At 44.7% G+C, this 18,242-nt stretch overlaps 1 protein-coding gene across 2 annotated transcripts; it reads left to right on the top strand.

The window, feature by feature from the left end:
- The first annotated feature begins 815 nt into the window (after positions 1-815).
- On the top strand, positions 816-17,766 carry LOC131192032 (zinc finger protein with KRAB and SCAN domains 7-like). 2 transcript variants are annotated; one of them, XM_058170799.1, is made up of 6 exons: positions 816-961; positions 2,296-3,022; positions 4,982-5,081; positions 6,028-6,110; positions 9,673-9,808; positions 14,194-17,766. In XM_058170799.1, exons 2-6 carry the CDS (start codon positions 2,438-2,440, stop codon positions 15,423-15,425), a joined length of 2,136 nt encoding a protein of 711 aa, XP_058026782.1. In that variant the 5' UTR covers positions 816-961; positions 2,296-2,437; the 3' UTR covers positions 15,426-17,766. The 2 variants fall into 2 exon arrangements, with proteins under 2 accessions (XP_058026782.1, XP_058026783.1); XM_058170800.1 differs by having other exon boundaries at positions 818-961; positions 2,299-3,022.
- Positions 17,767-18,242: the final 476 nt, after the last annotated feature.

Here is an 18,242-nt window from a genome sequence, read left to right as displayed (position 1 = left end):
TGATGTCAGAAATGTGGACTAGATGACCTCCAGGGTCCTTTCCAACTCTGTTACTGTTAAAGCTTTCTATTCCTCACTGACCCAAATGTTTAAGCTGTCTCTTCCAGCAGGATGCACACAGTTTATAGAATTTTTTTTTTTTATTGGCCAAGTGTGATTGGACACACAAGGAATTTGTCTTGTTGCATATGCTCTCAGTGTACATAAAAGAAAAGATACGTTCATCAAGGTACAACATTTACAACACAATTGATGATCAATATATCAATATAAATCATAAGGATTGCCAGCAACAAGTTATAGTCATACAGTCATAAGTGGAAAGAGATTGGTGATGGGAACTATGAGAAGATTAATAGTAGTGCAGATTCAGTAAATAGTCTGACAGTGTTGAGGGAATTATTTGTTTAGCAGAGTGATGGCCTTCGGGAAAAAACTGTTCTTGTGTCTAGTTGTTCTGGTGTGCAGTGCTCTATAGCGTCGTTTTGAGGGTAGCGGATCAATAGCGGATCTCGAAAAAAACGCTAAGCAGGAGGGGCTCTGGGTTGGGAGGCCACCCAGAAATCCATCTCAAGGTTATTAGAGTTGAGCAGTTTCCCACAAACCTGATCCAAATCTGCGTAAGGAGGGGGCTGGTCTAGAAGATCTCCAAGGATCCTTTCAACTCTACTCTGATTGATTGATTGATTGATTGATTGACTGATTGACGCCATGAATGAGCCTCTCCGTCGGCTGGCCGGTCCGAGACGCCTGCGGGGAAGAAGGCAGAGCCGCGGCCGGTCGGGAGGGGGCGCCCGCGGCCTCCCTTCCGCCGATCCAGCGGCTGAGCGTCAAGGCGAAGCGAGGCGGGGATTGATGGGCGCAGCTGCGGCGGCCGCGAGTCCCGGGGGGCCCCCAGCGCTCGCACGCCCACCGGACGGCGCCGGGGAGGAGAGGAGCCTCGCGGGTGCCGCCGCTGCCGGTACGGGCCGGGGGTTGGCCGGCGGGGGGAGGAAAGTGGGTTGCCGAGCCCTGCAGCCTTGCAATCTTGGGCGGGGAAGGCGGAGGTTTGCTCCGGAGCTGCGCCAAACCGTTGCACCGGGAGGCCTCCGCTCCAAGTCCGGGATCGTCCCCGGAGTCAAGAGAGTCGGGGCGCGTTGCGTTGCGTTGCATCTCTTGCATTGCACGGCATAGCGTTGAGTTGCGCGTCTTGCTCGCCTTTCCATTGCAGGGGTGCAGGCCGGGGGCTCGGCGGCCCGGGGAAACACGGGATTTGGGGGCGCAGCGGAGGAAGGGGCGATCTCCCCCTCCCTTCGTGTGTCCCGCTGCAGGACCGTCGTGGAGCTCCTGCCTGGGGGGGAGGGCGGCGAGTGCGCTGCTCCCCGTTTGCAAGCTCAGCCCTCCGCCTCCTTGTCCCTTGGGGAGTGGGGGGGGGGAAGAAGGGGGGCAGGCTGGCCTCTCCGCTTGCACTTCCCCTATTTCCCACCCACCCCTTAATATAGGTGCAGAGAAAGAGCCAGGCTTTAGAAAGGGAAAGGATATTTTTAAGAATTTTCCTTGTCTGAATACGATGCCCATTGAGAAAAAGGGTTTTTTAATCCCCCAAAGCAGTAAAAAAAAAACACAACCTTTAGTCTTTGAAGGGCCCACGGGTCACATCTTCCACTGTGCATGTGTGTGTGTGTTGTTAACTTGATAAAAGAGTAGGTTGTTCTCTTTGGGTTAAAAGGGGCATGTCTGAGACAAGGCTTCCCCAAAACTGAAAAGTTTACTGAGAATTAAGAAAGTGAATTTTGGATTGCAACGATCTATCTGCTTGTTCAAAATTCTTGGCTGGTTTCTTTATCTTGTGCATATTCTTGTACTATACTGTGCTACAAGTGATTAATTCTGAAACTTCGTTTTGCCTAGAGTTTGGAGGACAGAAGAGAAAGCCCCGAGAGAAACAGAAAAAAAATCACCAGTGCCAAATGTTGTAAATACAAGCCTGGCTTAATAGTGTAATATTTTAATTTATAATCTTCTCTGCTAAAGCTGCCAAACCTCTCCAAAACGTCAGACATTACTTTTTAGCAACAAAATCCATACCTTTTTTAAAGATTGTGTGTTTATCTAAGGTTAAAAGTTGCATTTTTAGGTCAGATGAAACAAGAGGATAACTTAGTTCAGGAGATGGTTTTAGAATCATGTCGGCTGCATCTCAGAATTACTTTTGGAAACTCAGAATTAAGGAGGTCTATTTCAGGCTTCTGCTATGCTGTATATTCTCACAATATTTTGTTTAGTGCACTAATTTGAAAACGCTCTATATTATAGAAGAAGGGGCCGGAGAAGAAAGAACAAGTGGGACCAGAACCGGCAGAAGACCCAAACACTGGAGCAGTTGAACCTCAGTTTGCATCCAAGAGACCAAGATAAGTGAGCATCACCTTGGATCAAGGGAGACCCATTCATTGGGATGGAAGCGCGCTGGGAAACGCAATGGCAGCAGTTCCTCAAGACACTTCAACCCTCTCATTCCAGAGAAGGAAATCCAGCAAGATCAAGGAATTCTCCTTGGGAAGATCCCAAGGCCTTCCTGGCCTCCTTCGAGCAGGTGGCCAGAGCCTGCCGGTGGCCCAGAGGGGAGTGGGTAGCCCATCTCTTGCCAGCCCTTTGTGGAGAAGCTGAAGAGGCCTTTCGGAGCCTGGACACCATTCATCAAGGGGATTACGAGAACGTGAAGGCGGCCATCTTGAAAGGGGAAGCCGTGAAAACGGAGGCCCAGCGTCAGCGCTTCAGGCAGTTCTGCTGCCTGGAGGTGGAAGACCCTCGAGTGGTTTACAAACAAATCCAGGAACTTTGCCACCAGTGGTTGAAACCAGAGAGACACACCAAAGAGCAGATCCTGGAGCTGCTGATCCTGGAGCAGTTCCTGGCCAGCTTGCCTCCAAAGCTCCAGAGCTGGCTTCAACCCAGGAGGCCGGACACCTGTTCCCAGGCGGTGGCCCTGGTAGAGGACTTCCTGCAGAGTCAGCAAGGAACCAAATCAGAAGGCCGTCCGGTAGAGTTTCTCAATCTCAGCGTTTACGTAACATACAGTACAGTACACATCTGGGCATTGCAAAAAACTGCAGTTGCAGACAGTCCTTGAGTTATGACAGTTCAAAGTCATGACAGACCCGCCCCAAAAGTGACTTAAGATTTGGTTTCAAGGTTCTGATGCCTCCCCCCCCCCCCGTCGTAATCACATGACCATATTTTGAACACTCACTTAATGGTCCACTTTTATGGCAGTTTGTAGCACCCCTTGATTTACAATGGCTTTGCCGGAAACTTGTGTCTTATTTCCGGTGTCCAGCAAAATCTGGCCCGTAGCGAATGATGGGTTTGCTTAACAACCATTGAAAAAAAAAAGTCATAAAACAGGACTGGTCATGCAGTGCTTTAAGACTATCACAACTTCACGACTGTAATTGCCAGGCTCAATTATGGTCATAAATTGAGGACTGCCTGCAGTTAGTTACAACTTGATGAAAATGAATGGCGCTTCTGAATCATTGTCACTTCCTATTAACTGCAGAACTTTTGAATGAGAGACTCAAAAGTTTTTGGAATAATTTTATTTACGTTAGAATTTTTCAGGGCCATTTTTTTCTTTCCGGTTCTTTATCATTCACGTTGTACATAGGTATCCTTTTTTTCCCTTAACAAATTCAGGACAATAAAATTATGTAAAGAATACAGGTAGCCCTCAACTTACAGCAGGATTTGAGCCCGACATTTATGTTGCTAAGTGAGACCGTTCCATTTTGCAACATTTCTTGCCACAGTTGTTAAGTGAATCATTGCAGTTCCTAAATTAGTGACATGGTTGTTAAATGAACCTGGCTTTCCCAGTGATGTTGCTTTATCAGAAGGTTGGAAAAGGGATCATACGATCCTGGCACATTGCAACCGTCATAAATATGTGTCAATTGCCATAGGGATGCTACAACAGTTGTAAGCGTGAAAAATGGTCAAACGTCACTTTTTTCAGTGCCGTTGTAACTTGGAATGGTCACTAAATGAACCGTTGTAAATCAAGGAGTAGCCGTACATGGATTTATCCATGCAATTCTGTTAGCAACCACATGGAAATGATTTGCAGTTGTCTTTTTCTTGAATTTTTTTACTTCCTAGTTCAGCTTAAAAGGTTGAATTTCCTAGTGGTCTCCTCTCCATAATCAGTAATCAGCTTGTCAGTTCTACCCCCTCCAGTGTTTGTTTGCCTTTCCAATAAAATGCAAAGCGTCTAACCCCGTGTTTTTCAACCCTAGCAACTTTAAAATGTGTGGTTGTCTTGAAGTCCACACATATTAAAAGTTGCCAAGGTTTACAAAAGCTGTTCTGATCATCTGGGACAAATTCAAAGACATACCCAAGTTAACACATAGATGTTTCATTCTAGGGAGAAAATTCAAAATGCACCAATCTTCTTAGGGATGCGGTGGCTCAATGGCTAAGACACTGAGCTTGTCAATTGAAAGGTCACCAATTCAGCGGTTCGAATCCCTAGTGCTGCGTAACGGGGTGAGCTCCAGTTACTTGTCCCAGCTTCTGCCAACCTAGCAGTTCCAAAGCACGTAAAAAATGCAAGTAGAAAAATAGGGACCACCTTTGGTGGGAAGGTAACAGTGTTCCGTGCTCCTTTGGCGTTTAGTCATGCTGGCCACATGACCACGGAGACGTCTTCGAACAGCGCTGGCTCTTCGGCTTTGAAATGGAGATGAGCACCGCCCCCTAGAGTCGGGAACAACTAGCACATACGTCCGAGGGGAACCTTTACCTTCAGTTCTCTTATTGTGCTAATGCACAATAAGAAAACTGAACAGGAATTCTGAACGGCTGGAATCCTGCAATATTGCTTTGTAACTCAACTGCCCTTCAATGATCCTCATAAGTTAAGGCAAAAGCAGCCCAACAAGAATATGTCAAAATCAATCTCGCTTGTTCTGAGTAAAGACTCTCCTCTCTCTTTCAGGGCCCCCCGAATGAAGAACTGGCTGATTTTGAACCGGCAGAGAAGGAACCCTTGGAGACAGTGAAGAGAGAAAGCATTGAAGTGGAGATCAAAGTGCCAGGTAAGAATTATAACGCAGGAATGAATGTACTTCTGCATTTGCGGTTTTTGAAACTGAGCAACCAAAACCTACATTCAAAGCTCTTGTGCTATTTATCTCCGGGAAGAGAAGATTTTCAAAGAAATGCAGTTTGTCCTGATCCATGAGAATGAGACTGCGAGAGATATGGTTTACCAGTCCTTTGATTTGCACCCCCAAAATACTGTATTTTTCAGACTGTAAGATGCACCGGAGTATAAGATGCACCAAGATTTCGAAGAGGTAAACAAAAAAAAAAGTTTTTGCCCTCCCCAGTCCCCAGGAGCACTTTGCAGGCCTCCCAAGCCACAAAAACGAGGCCTGCAGAGGGTTTGGGAGGCCTGCAGAGTGCTACTGGGGGCTGGGAAGGGCAAAAACATGATGCATGGGGGATTTGGAGGACAAAACTAGGCCAGTTTTTCGCAAAAACAATGTTTTTGCCCTCCCCAATCCCCAGGAGCACTCTGCAGGTCTCCCAAACCCTCTGTGAAAAATGGGCCTGTTTTTGGCGAAAACAAGACTTGTGGGGTGAGGTTTCAGGAGGCCAAAAATGCCTATATTCAGTGTATAAGATGCAACAACATTTCCACCCTCTTTTAGTGGAGAGAAAGTGTGTCCTATTCTCTGAAAAGAACGATACCCAATTATTGAATTTTCTCTTGATTTGGCTGAATGATTTGATCAGGGCAGAGCTCCGTGAATCCCTCCATACACTGCCTGATTTTCATCATAAATTTAAAAGGATTCTCAAAGAATTGAACAACGCCTTCAGCTCCCCATTCTGGCTGGGGAATTCTGGGAATTGAAGTCCACAAGTCTTAAAGTTGCTAAGTTTGGAGAGCCCTGCTCTATTGTAGCTACACCAGCTACTAGCACAAGAAGGCACAAACAAATTCCCTTTATAATGTCTGCCTCCCATCACCTGCAGGCAATGGAACCAAATCCCCAAATCACACCAGCTCGTTGCTTCCTCTGGCAGGACTTGGAGTGGTCCAAACTGGACTGAAAGAGGTAGGTCATGCTCTGGCGGGGTAGTTTTTGGGGTAGATTTGAAATACAATGGTATTTATTTCTGACTAAAATTCCACCCACTCCATTGTTGGCTCTGTTAGCTGGAAGTTTATTTATAACTAGCTGATAACCCAGCGTTGCCCTGGTATCTATTTCTCCCAATCCTATATTAGACAGGAAAAGGAATGAATTGTATACATTTGTCCTCAAGGATAATCAAAACCTTGTTGAAAATGTCCAGACCACAAGGGAGCCCCCTTGTGGAGTACTGTGAAGCCGTTACCATGGCAAATCCATTGTGCTGTACAGTAGAAGCCATCTTAAGGCACAACAGGCTGTATCTTAACAGAATACATGGTCTGAGCGGTATTAGGGGTGTCTTACTCCCTCAGTATTTCTTTCCAGAAAGTAAGTCACCTGTGTACCAAGTTTGGTTGAAATTGCTTGAGGTGTTTCAGAGTTATACTAGAACATACACAAACACATACAAACAGCCATTTATATATATATAGATTGATCTCTTCAGACTTGGTGAAATGGCTTCTGCAGACCTAAATCCGAAGATGACACACAACTGGCCTAGAGATTCAAGAAAGCAGATAGTCCTCGACTTATGACCACGATTAAGCCCAACATTTCTGTTGTTAAGTGAGACATTTCTTAAGTGAGTTTTGCCCCATTTTACGACCTTTCTTGCCACGGTTCACTGCAGTTGTTTAGCTAGTCACACGGTTGTTAAGTGAATCCGGCTTCCCCATTGACTTTCCTTCTTAGAAGGTCGCAAATGGTGATCGCATGACCCTGGGACACTTGCAACCGTCGTATGTCAGTTGCCAAGCATCTGAATTTTGATCACAGGGATATGCTGCAGTGGTCATAAGTGTGAAAGATGGTTGTAAATTACTCTTTTCGGTGCCGTTGTAACTTCAAACAGTCACTAAATGAGCTGCTGTAAGTCAACCTATATGTAGAAATGCAGTCAAAGGTGATACAGGTAGTCCTTGAGTTATAACTGTAACTCACCCACCACCGTTGTAATTTGTGAGCTGTAAACCAGGTTTTTCATGGGACCAGTCAGTTGTTAAGCGAATCCATGGTCTCTAAGTGAAAGCTGTAATTGTTAGGCGAACCAATGGTTTGCTGTGGGCACAGTTTTCCAGTAAACTGAAAGTAAATGCCAGTTTTCGGCAAATGCATTGTAAAATGTAGTTATTTGACCACGGGATGTTGCAAACAACTATAAATGAAGCCTGGATGCTGAGCACCCAAAGTCCAGTCACATGATTGGGGGGGGGGGGAAACCGTTGGAAGTTCTGAATTGTAAATGACCCCACCCCGCAATAGATCACGCAAAACTTCAAATGTTGACCGGTCGTAAATCGAGGATTACCTGTAATAATTTTATGGGACCAGTCAGTTGTTAAGCGAATCCATGGTCTCTAAGTGAAAGCTGTAATTGTTAGGTGAACCAATGGTTTGCTGTGGGCACAGTTTTCCAGTAAACTGAAAGTAAATGCCAGTTTTCGGCAAATGCATTGTAAAATGTAGTTATTTGACCACGGGATGTTGCAAACAACTATAAATGAAGCCTGGATGCTGAGCACCCAAAGTCCAGTCACATGATTGGGGGGGGGGGAAACCGTTGGAAGTTCTGAATTGTAAATGACTCCACTCCGCAGTAGATCACGCAAAACTTCAAATGTTGACCGGTCGTAAATCGAGGATTACCTGTAATAATTTTATGGGAAATAAATTATATTGTACCCTAAAATGCCAGCACAATATTGTTGGGATGAGGGAACCCTTTCTGCCCTTTATAATAAAGCTTGATGCGATATATAGATATAATACCTCGTTACCTCTCACTTGGATTATTGTAACGCTCTCTACATGGGGCTCCCCTTGAGGTGCGTCCGGAGGCTTCAGTTAGTCCAGAACGCAGCCGCGCGGGTGATAGAGGGAGCTGCACGCAGCTCCCATGTAACACCTCTCCTGCGCAGGCTGCACTGGCTACCTGTGGCCTCTCGGGTGCACTTTAAGGTGTTAGTCACGACCTTTAAGGCGCTCCATGGCTTAGGACCTGGGTACTTACGGGACCGCCTGCTGCTACCACATGCCTCCCACCGACCCGTACGCTCTCACAGAGAGGGACTCCTCAGGGTGCCGTCCGCCAAACAATGTCGGCTGGCGGCCCCCAGGGGACGGGCCTTCTCTGTGGGGGCTCCCACACTCTGGAACGAACTCCCCCCGGGCTTACGCCAGATATCTGACCTTCGGACATTCCGTCGCGAACTGAAAACATATCTCTTTATTCGCGCGGGGCTGGCTTGAATGGAATTTTAAACTCAAATTTTTAGCAATTTTAATGGGGTTTTTGGTTTTATGGTAAATTTCTTAAATTTTTCAGGCTCATTTAATAAGTTTTTAATTGATATTTTAACTTTGTATATTGTTCTTTGTTGGTTTTATTCTGCCTGTACACCGCCCTGAGTCCTTCGGGAGAAGGGCGGTATAAAAATCAAATAAATAAATAAATAAATAAATAAATATATGTGTTTGTGTATGCGCGCATATGCATATGCATATATATTAGGTGCAAGTAGTTCTTGACGTATGATTACAATTGAGTTGTTAAATGAGACAGTTGTGAGTTTTGTCCCATTTTGCGACCTTTCTTGGCACGGTTGTTAAGTGAATCACTGCAGTTGTTAAGTTAGTAACATGGTTGTTAAGTGAATCTAGCTTCCCTTTGACTTTGCTTGTCAGAAGGTCACAAAAGAGGATCACATGACCCCAGGACACTACAACCATCATAAATAGGAGTCAGTTGACAAGCATTTGAATTTGGATCATGAGACCATGGGGATTATGCAACAGTCATAACTGTGAAAAATGGTCGTAAAATGTCACTTTTTTCACTGCCGTTGTAACTTTGAACGGTCATTAAATGAAACTATTACAAATCGAGGGCTACCTGTATATGCCATCCAATTTGGGACTTTGAACTCCACCAAAATAATACAGGTGGTACTCACTTACCAAACCACAGTTAGGACCAGAAACTCAGTCACTAAGTGAAACAGTCAACAAGGGAAATGTTATATGATGGCGCCCAATTTATGACGTCAGTTCAGCTACAGACAAAAAATCTGACAACTTGTAACTGCGACTTGTGACTTCCTGCTGGTTTCCCCAATGACTTTGCTTGTTGGAAATTAAACTGGGAATTATTGAAAATGGTGACTGCCTAATGGTGTATGCCAGTTACCAAGCACTTAAATCTTGAGCCCATAACTGCAGGGACGTTGCGATGGCCCCAGGTTTGAGGAGCAGTCATAAATCTCCTTTTTTAGCCCCGCCATAACTGTGAGTGGCCACTGAAGGAGCAGTCAATAAGCGAGGACTACTTATACTGAGATAAAGGCTCTTGTAAGCCCTATTGCAGGAAACATTGATCAGTGGATTGGATACAGTATTGTAATGAATGCTTCTGTTTTTGGCAATGAAGTTTATTGTGAGGCAAGAGGAGCTGATGGGAAGGCACGGTGTCTTCTCTTTGCAGGAACTGATGGACCTCAAAGAAACAGACGTGCGTTTGCAGGCAGCCAAGCAGAGGCTGACCCAGGCAGCCCACCAGAGCATAGCCTGGCAGGTCCTACAGGAAGAACGTCAAAACATAGGTTGTTTAAGTGAGGATGGTACGTACAGCAAGGCTGGGAAATATCAGCCCACCCATTTACATGTTTCTATGTGCTTATGAAAGTTGAAAAAATAGATACATGATTTCTCCTCTAGTTAATTGGGGGAATCAGGAAAAGATATCTCCTAATTGTTTGGAAGAACAGAAAGGAGTAATTAAACCTGAACACTTGCTTCAAAAGAAAGACAGTTTACATATTTTTTTCATGTATTCTTTGTTCTTGAATGAAATTAAAGTACTGGGAAGAGTCACCATCCAACGAGTCTGTCTGTCTGTCTGTCTGTCTGTCTGTCTATCTATCTATCTATCTATATCTATCTTCCATATCTATCATCAATCATCTGTCATCTATCTATCTATCTATCTATCTATCATCTATCTATCTATCTATCTATCTATCTATCTATCTATCTATCTATCATCTATCTATCTATCTATCTATCTCTATCTTCCATATCTATCATCAATCATCTGTCATCTATCTATCTATCTATCTATCTATCTATCTATCTATCTATCTATCTATCTATCTATCTATCTATCTATCTATCTATCTATCATCTATCTATCATCTATCTCTTCCATATCTATCATCAATCATCTGTCATCTATCTATCTATCTATCATCTATCTATCATCTATCTATCTCTATCTATCTATCTATCTATCTATCTATCTATCTATCTATCTATCTATCTATCTATCTATCTATGTATCTTCCATATCTATCATCAATCATCCGTCATCTATCTATTTATCTATCTATCTATCATCTATCTATCTTACATCTACTCACATTTTTATTAGTTTTTTTCAAAGTTAAAAGATAAACACAAAAAATTTAAAAAGTAGGAAAAAGCGTTAAAAATAGTGAGAAAAAAGGGACGTATTTGAAAGACTTCCAATCTTTTCAGCAGACATACGTGGCACCACTACCACGCTTTCACAATTATAGTTCTCTTCTTCCCATATCTAGATGTTTTTAATCATTAAATCCAGAAATCACCAGTTCATTTTTATCCAGGAAGCAAACTGTTCTCAATAAATGTTTAACAATTCCTATTGGTAAAAGATATTCCAATTAACAAGTGCATTTACAGAATAGCTGAGAGTATGTTTAGGGGTATTTGTATCCTCAAAAACTGCAAAGCTCTGATAAAGGGGGACATAGGGTAGCACTGGGAGGGAAAATGAAGCATTCCCTTACAATGAATGATTGGTCCCAAAAGCTGACGGAGTTAGCAGAGATGGCTAAGTTGACTGCTTTAATTAAAGAAAAGAATACAACCAACCTCACTTCTATTTAAAAACCACTTCTGGACTTCGTGCTTGAGGTGGAAAAAAATGAAACCTTGATTTTGGGTTTTACTGATTAGATAGGTTTATGGTTATAGAAATGGCTAGTATATATATTGTTATGCAAAAGTAAAACGTTGAGGCTGTATGTTATTACTGTTGTGGCCCGTTGGCTGCCATCTGAGCTAGCTGCAAAGTCAGATGAGGAGGAGGCGAAGGGAGAGCCTGGGCCAGCTTTGAAGCCTTTGGAAGGCTCTGATAAGGAAATGGCATCAGAGGCAGAGCCGGGGCCTTCCGTCCTTCCCCAGGTGGAGAGGCAGCTGTCTTCAGGGTCTGAGCTGAGTGAGGGAGAGGAACAGATGGGACCCATCTATGCATAGAGAGGAGAGCAAAGGAAAGTAGTAAGCCGGCTCTCCGGAAGAGGCAGATGCAGCCCCTCCCTTGCTGGGAAAAACATAGGAGGGGTTTGGGAGTGGCTGGTTGTCACAGACAACCATTCCTTTCTAGTATACAGCAAACAATTCGGATTTCTTGGCTAAACCCAGGTTTGTTGGGACTAAATATGTTTGATTTTTTTTTTGTTTATCCACGTGAATAAAAGACTGTTACTGCCCTGTTATAAACGTCTTATCCCTACTTGCGAAAGCTGGGTCAGAACAATTATTTTACTGTGCTAAAAAGAGTCGGAAACGGGTGGGATTCAGCCGGTTCGGGTGAATTGGTAATTAAATTGCTGCTTGGCCCCGCCCCTTCCAGGAGTTCCCCCCGCACCCCATTTTGGCTCCCAGAAGGCTGCAGGGAGGCCTACTAGACCCAAAACGGAGCACGGGAGGGTGGCGTGTGTCCCCTGCGGCCTGTTTTCACTCCCGGGGCGGGTGCAGGAGGCCGAGTGCCGCCTGTCACATACCCCTGGCCACACCCACTATGGCCACGCCCACCCGGCGTGGGCATTAGGGCAGAGAACCAGTTATTAAATTATTTGAATCCCACCATCAGGGCAGAAGTCGGAAGTCATTGCTTTTTTTTTCCTTTCCCTTTCTATCCTACACTTTTTCCTCTTTCCTTTTTCCTCTCTTACTTTCCATTATTTTCATTTCTCTTTGTATTTTCTACTTCAATAATAGGAAAATTTCTACTTCAATAGTAGGAAAATCAATAAGGAAAAACAACAACCCAAAGCATGCTTCACCACAAATAAATGCATCCGTAGTAAAAAGGAGATTCGTGTACTTGTTTGAAATTAAGGCCTCAGGACAGGATTAAAAGATTTTTTTTCCCCTCTTGCTCTGCAGGTGACAGAAGGGAGAATAGGTTTAAAGTGGAGAATTTTCAGGGTGGAGAAGATGCAGAAGAGATACGCGGGAGGAACCCCGCAATAAGCCCTGAGAATCTGCCGTTAAAAGCTGAGATTGAAGAAGAAAGCTGTGAATCCAGTCAGCAGAAATGGAGGCCACCGCTGGAAATTGAGAATACAGGCAACACGCTTGAAAAGGATCCTACTACTGCTGTTACAGAAAAGACCAACAAAGGTAAAGTGTCCATCTTCTCCCAATATGATAGGAGGTACCTCTACCAGGTGGAACTGAACCCAATACCTCCTACGGAGAAATTGGACCAGTGTCCTCAGAGATTTGAGGACAGCTACCAGCGTACTTCAAACGTGAATCAAGAGGAGAAAGACATCGTAAGTGAGCAAAGGGTTGATATCTCCAAGAATGGAACAGGGAAAAACGCAAACGCTTATCTGAGTAACAATCTCGGAGAAACACAAAACAATTCTCCTGAATCTGGGAAAACCTTGACTAACCCAAACTCACTAAGCAGATTCCCGGTATGCAATCCCGAAGAGGAATGGTACGAATGTTCTCACTGCGGGAAGGGCTTCAACAAGGCTAAATACTGGAAGCAGCACCAGAAAATTCACACCGGGGAGAAGCCGTACAAATGTCTACAGTGCGGAAAGTGTTTCAACCAGTCAGGAAATCTGAAGACCCACCAAAGGATTCACACCGGCGAGAGACCCTACAAATGTTCCCAGTGTGGGAAGTGCTTCAGTCACACCAACTGTTTGAAAATGCACCAGAGAATTCACACCGGGGAAACCTACAAATGCACTCAGTGTGGGAAATGTTTCAGAGAGACGGGGATTTTGAAGAGGCATCAACGAACTCACACTCGGGAAAGACCCTACAAATGTTCCCAGTGTGGAAAATGCTTCAGCCTGTCGGGAATCCTGAAGAGACATCAAAGAACTCACACGGGTGAAAGACCCTACAAATGTTCTCAGTGCGGGAAGGGCTTCAATCAGATGGGAACGCTGAAGAAACACCAGCGAATTCACACAGGCGAGAAGCCGTACAAATGTTCTCACTGCCAGAAATGCTTCAACGAGAGGGGAAATTTGAAGAGGCATCAGAGAATCCATGCCAGAGAGAGCCTTAATATCATACAAGAATTCATCTTGGAAAACGACCATATCAATGTTACGGTGGGATTCAGCTGGTTCGGGTGAATTGGTAATTAAATTGCTGCCTGGCCCCGCCCCTTCCAGGAGTCCCCCCCGCACCCCATTTTGGCTCCCAGAAGGCTGCAGGGAGGCCTACTAGACCCAAAACGGAGCACGGGAGGGTGGCGTGTGTCCCCTGCGGCCTGTTTTCACTCCCAGGGCGGGTGCAGGAGGCCGAGTGCTGCCTGTCACATACCCCTGGCCACACCCACCATGGCCACGCCCACCCAGCGTGGGCATTAGGGCAGAGAACCAGTTATTAAATTATTTGAATCCCACCATCAGGGCAGAAGTCGGAAGTCATTGCTTTTTTTTTCCTTTCCCTTTCTATCCTACACTTTTTCCTCTTTCCTTTTTCCTCTCTTACTTTCCATTATTTTCATTTCTCTTTGTATTTTCTACTTCAATAATAGGAAAATTTCTACTTCAATAATAGGAAAATCAATAAGGAAAAAAAACAACCCAAAGCATGCTTCACCACAAATAAATGCATCCGTAGTAAAAAGGAGATTCGTGTACTTGTTTGAAATTAAGGCCTCAGGACAGGATTAAAAGATATTTTTTTTCCTCTTGCTCTGCAGGTGACAGAAGGGAGAATAGGTTTAAAATGAAGAATTTTCAGGGTGGAGAAGATGCAGAAGAGATACGCGGGAGGAACCCCGCAATAAGCCCTGAGAATCTGCCGTTAAAAGCTGAGATTGAAGAAGAAAGCTGTGAATCCAGTCAGCAGAAATGGAGGCCACCGCTGGAAATTGAGAATACAGGCAACACGCTTGAAAAGGATCCTACTACTGCTGTTACAGAAAAGACCAACAAAGGTAAAGTGTCCATCTTCTCCCAATATGATAGGAGGTACCTCTACCAGGTGGAACTGAACCCAATACCTCCTGCGGAGAAATTGGACCAGTGTCCTCAGAGATTTGAGGACAGCTACCAGCGTACTTCAAACGTGAATCAAGAGGAGAAAGACATCGTAAGTGAGCAAAGGGTTGATATCTCCAAGAATGGAACAGGGAAAAACGCAAACGCTTATCTGAATAACAATCTCGGAGAAACACAAAACAATTCTCCTGAATCTGGGAAAACCTTGACTAACCCAAACTCACTAAGCAGATTCCCGGTATGCAATCCCGAAGAGGAATGGTACGAATGTTCTCACTGCGGGAAGGGCTTCAACAAGGCTAAATACTGGAAGCAGCACCAGAAAATTCACACCGGGGAGAAGCCGTACAAATGTCTACAGTGCGGAAAGTGTTTCAACCAGTCAGGAAATCTGAAGACCCACCAAAGGATTCACACCGGCGAGAGACCCTACAAATGTTCCCAGTGTGGGAAGTGCTTCAGTCACACCAACTGTTTGAAAATGCACCAGAGAATTCACACCGGGGAAACCTACAAATGCACTCAGTGTGGGAAATGTTTCAGAGAGACGGGGATTTTGAAGAGGCATCAACGAACTCACACTCGGGAAAGACCCTACAAATGTTCCCAGTGTGGAAAATGCTTCAGCCTGTCGGGAATCCTGAAGAGACATCAAAGAACTCACACGGGTGAAAGACCCTACAAATGTTCTCAGTGCGGGAAGGGCTTCAATCAGATGGGAACGCTGAAGAAACACCAGCGAATTCACACAGGCGAGAAGCCGTACAAATGTTCTCACTGCCAGAAATGCTTCAACGAGAGGGGAAATTTGAAGAGGCATCAGAGAATCCATGCCAGAGAGAGCCTTAATATCATACAAGAATTCATCTTGGAAAACGACCATATCAATGTTATCAAGGTGGGAAAGACTTCTACAGAGCAAGAATTCTAAAGTGACATTAAAAAAAAAATCATGCTAGAGGGACACGCTTAGGGCGTTCTTAGTAAGAAATTTCCAGGACAAGGATCTCCAAACTTGGCAGCTTTTAAGACTTTTTTTGTTTTTGTTTACATTTATACCCCGCCCTTCTCCGAAGACTCAGGGCGGCTTACAGTGTATAAGGCAATAGTCTCATTCTATTTGTATATTTTTACAAAGTCAACTTATTGCCCCCCCAACAATCTGGGTCCTCATTTTACCTACCTTATAAAGGATGGAAGGCTGAGTCAACCTTGGGCCGGGCTTGAACCTGCAGTAATTGCAGGCTCTGTGTTCTTAATAACAGGCTTTACCAGCCTGAGCTAAACCGGCCCTTGGACTTAAGGAACTGGAGGCTAAAACACATAAAGAACAGTTGCAGGAATTGAGATGTCTAGTGTGAGGGTTCCAAGTAATACCTCCAGAATAAATCGGACTCCAGGGCAGTTAGATTCTTCAAAGAACTGGTTTATTGGAAATATCACATTGGCACAGGCTGGTGAAAACCGACTCTGAATATTCCCGCAGTTTTCACCAAGTTCACAGTAAAAGTTTTTCCCCTTCCCCAGTCAGTCAGTCACATGGCCCAATCATTGTGTCATCTGGTTGCGTGGGAACATCACTCCACGTCTCTCCAACAACCTGTGAGAATGTCCTTGGTTCCCAGGAGAAAATATTTTGTTTTGGCTACAAACCCCTCTATCTCTATTCCCCCTGCCCTAACCCTCAGCTCCAGTGTGGCAACCCTGAAGCCAGAAAATGGTCTTGGTCAGGCCAGCTTCAGGGTTGACATCTAGTTTAATGAAAAGAAGGACAAGGGGTGACATGATAGCAGTGTTCCAATATCTCAGGGGTTGCCACAAACAAGAGGGAGTCAAACTATTCTCCAAAGCACCTGAAGGCAGAAGCAATGGGTGGAAACTAATCAAGGAGAGAAGCAACTTAGAACTGAGGAGAAGTTTCCTGATAGAACAATTAATCCAGCGGTTCTCAACCTGTGGGTCGAGACCCCGTTGGGGGTCGAATGACAATTTGCCAGGGGTCGCCTAAGACCATCGGAAATATGGGAAGTATACTTGCGAGTCGAAGAATCGCGCTCCAGTGGTTGACTCCACAAGCCAGCTGCAGGCTCTTCAAATCGCTAGCCGAATTCGGCTTCAGGCGCAATGAATTAAAAAAGAGAGAAAATCTTTGCTCTGATGTCTCCCTCTCAAGCCAGCTGCAATCACTCCCAATCGCTAGCCTAATCTGGCTTCAGGCGCGATAAACTTAATAGGGGAGGAGTCTCCGCTTTAATGCCTCCGTCCTCAAGGCAATCGCAAGCAGTTCAGATCGCTAGCCAATATGGCTTCAGGCGCGATAAATTCAAAACGAAAATAATTTTACGGTTGTGGTCACCACATCGTGGGGAATTGTATTAAAGGGGTCGCCACATCATGGGGAATTGTATTAATGGGGTCGCAGCACTATAAAGGTTGAGAACCACTGAATTAATCAGTGAACAGTTCGCCTTCAGAAGTTGTGGGTGCTCCAACATTAGACTTTGTTAAGAAGACATTGGACAGCCATTTGTCTGAAGTGGTGTAGGGTTTCCTACCCGAGCAGGTGATTGGACTAGAAGACCTCTTAGGTCCCTTCCAAAGCTTTAGCTTATGGTGCTAATATGGCTTCCAAAGCTGACACGCTTATTATTTTTTGATTCTGTTATTTATGACCAGCTGGAGAATTCTGGGAGTTGAAGTCCACAAGTCTTAAAGTTGCCATGTTTGAAGACTCCTGGTCTAGAAGATAACTCGGACAGCCCCTAAAGATTTCCACGTTTATTTATAAGGAAAAATCCTAGCATTGGGAGTAAATTGTTAGACTATTGGATCAATCATCCAGAATGGTGGTGGATTCCTTTTCACTGATTTAACCCTGTAGCAGCTGGCAGAATATCTGCAATGGATTATTTCAACTTGGATTCCTGTACAGTTGTGGGATTGGATTTGATGACTCTTTCTCCATTTTTCTATGATTGTATACCAGAGATACATTATATAAATATTCTCAGTGAAATACTTATGCAGCAGAACTGGAGGCACATCTGACATAAAATCTGTACAGAAAGTAAAAATTCAAATACGTGAAATCAGATAAGAAATTTGGTCGCACTTCTGTGCCACAAACTGTACAAGAAGGTTTCTGCAGATACCCCTGGTCTGAGCTGGTTGTGTCTCTCCATCATCTTGCTCAATAAAAACCAACCTTTCATTTTATACTATTTGTATAGACATTTATGAGATAGGAAATAAACAGAAATGCCTGAATCCCGGCATCGGTTTTGTCTTTTTCATTGTAGCTGTACAACTGCGTCACGTTTTCCATCATACCGTCCATCAGGATTTCTTTTAGGTTTCCAGGGAGTCCTTGACTTATGAACAGTTGTTTAACAACCATTTGAAGTTACAGTGGTGCTGAAAAAAGTAACTTATAACCTGTCTTGACACTTGATGGCTTTGCAGGTCCTGTTGTGTCTTGCCCGCTCTCACAGCAGCCGGGGCCTTCTTATCTGCTCCCGAACACGGAGGAATGTATGCCTCCCGGCCCCAGTCCTGGCTCCATGCCCAGACAAGCTGAAGAGGAGGGGGCACCTCCCGGTCCCAGCCCTGGCTCCATGCCCAAGCAGGCTGCAGAGGAGGGAGCATCCTCCGGCCCCAGCCCTGGCTCCATGCCCAGGCAAACGGAGCAGCTAGACCCCTCCCCCTCCTCCACAGCATGTGAGCCTGAGGAAAGTTTATTTCCAACAGC

Source organism: Ahaetulla prasina, chromosome 2 (assembly GCF_028640845.1).
Source record: "Ahaetulla prasina isolate Xishuangbanna chromosome 2, ASM2864084v1, whole genome shotgun sequence".
Taxonomy (NCBI): domain Eukaryota; kingdom Metazoa; phylum Chordata; class Lepidosauria; order Squamata; family Colubridae; genus Ahaetulla; species Ahaetulla prasina.
Note: the sequence above shows the minus strand (reverse complement) of the source record. Positions and strands in the feature narration are given on the sequence as shown.

Bases quoted from the DNA above. Each gene is read 5' to 3' on its own strand.
- LOC131192032 (XM_058170799.1), top strand. From the start codon at position 2,438: ATGGAAGCGCGCTGGGAAACGCAATGGCAGCAGTTCCTCAAGACACTT. The intron at 3,023-4,981 runs GTAGAGTTTCTC...TCTCTCTTTCAG, and splicing joins CCAAATCAGAAGGCCGTCCG to GGCCCCCCGAATGAAGAACT. The intron at 9,809-14,193 runs GTACGTACAGCA...CTTGCTCTGCAG, and splicing joins AGGTTGTTTAAGTGAGGATG to GTGACAGAAGGGAGAATAGG.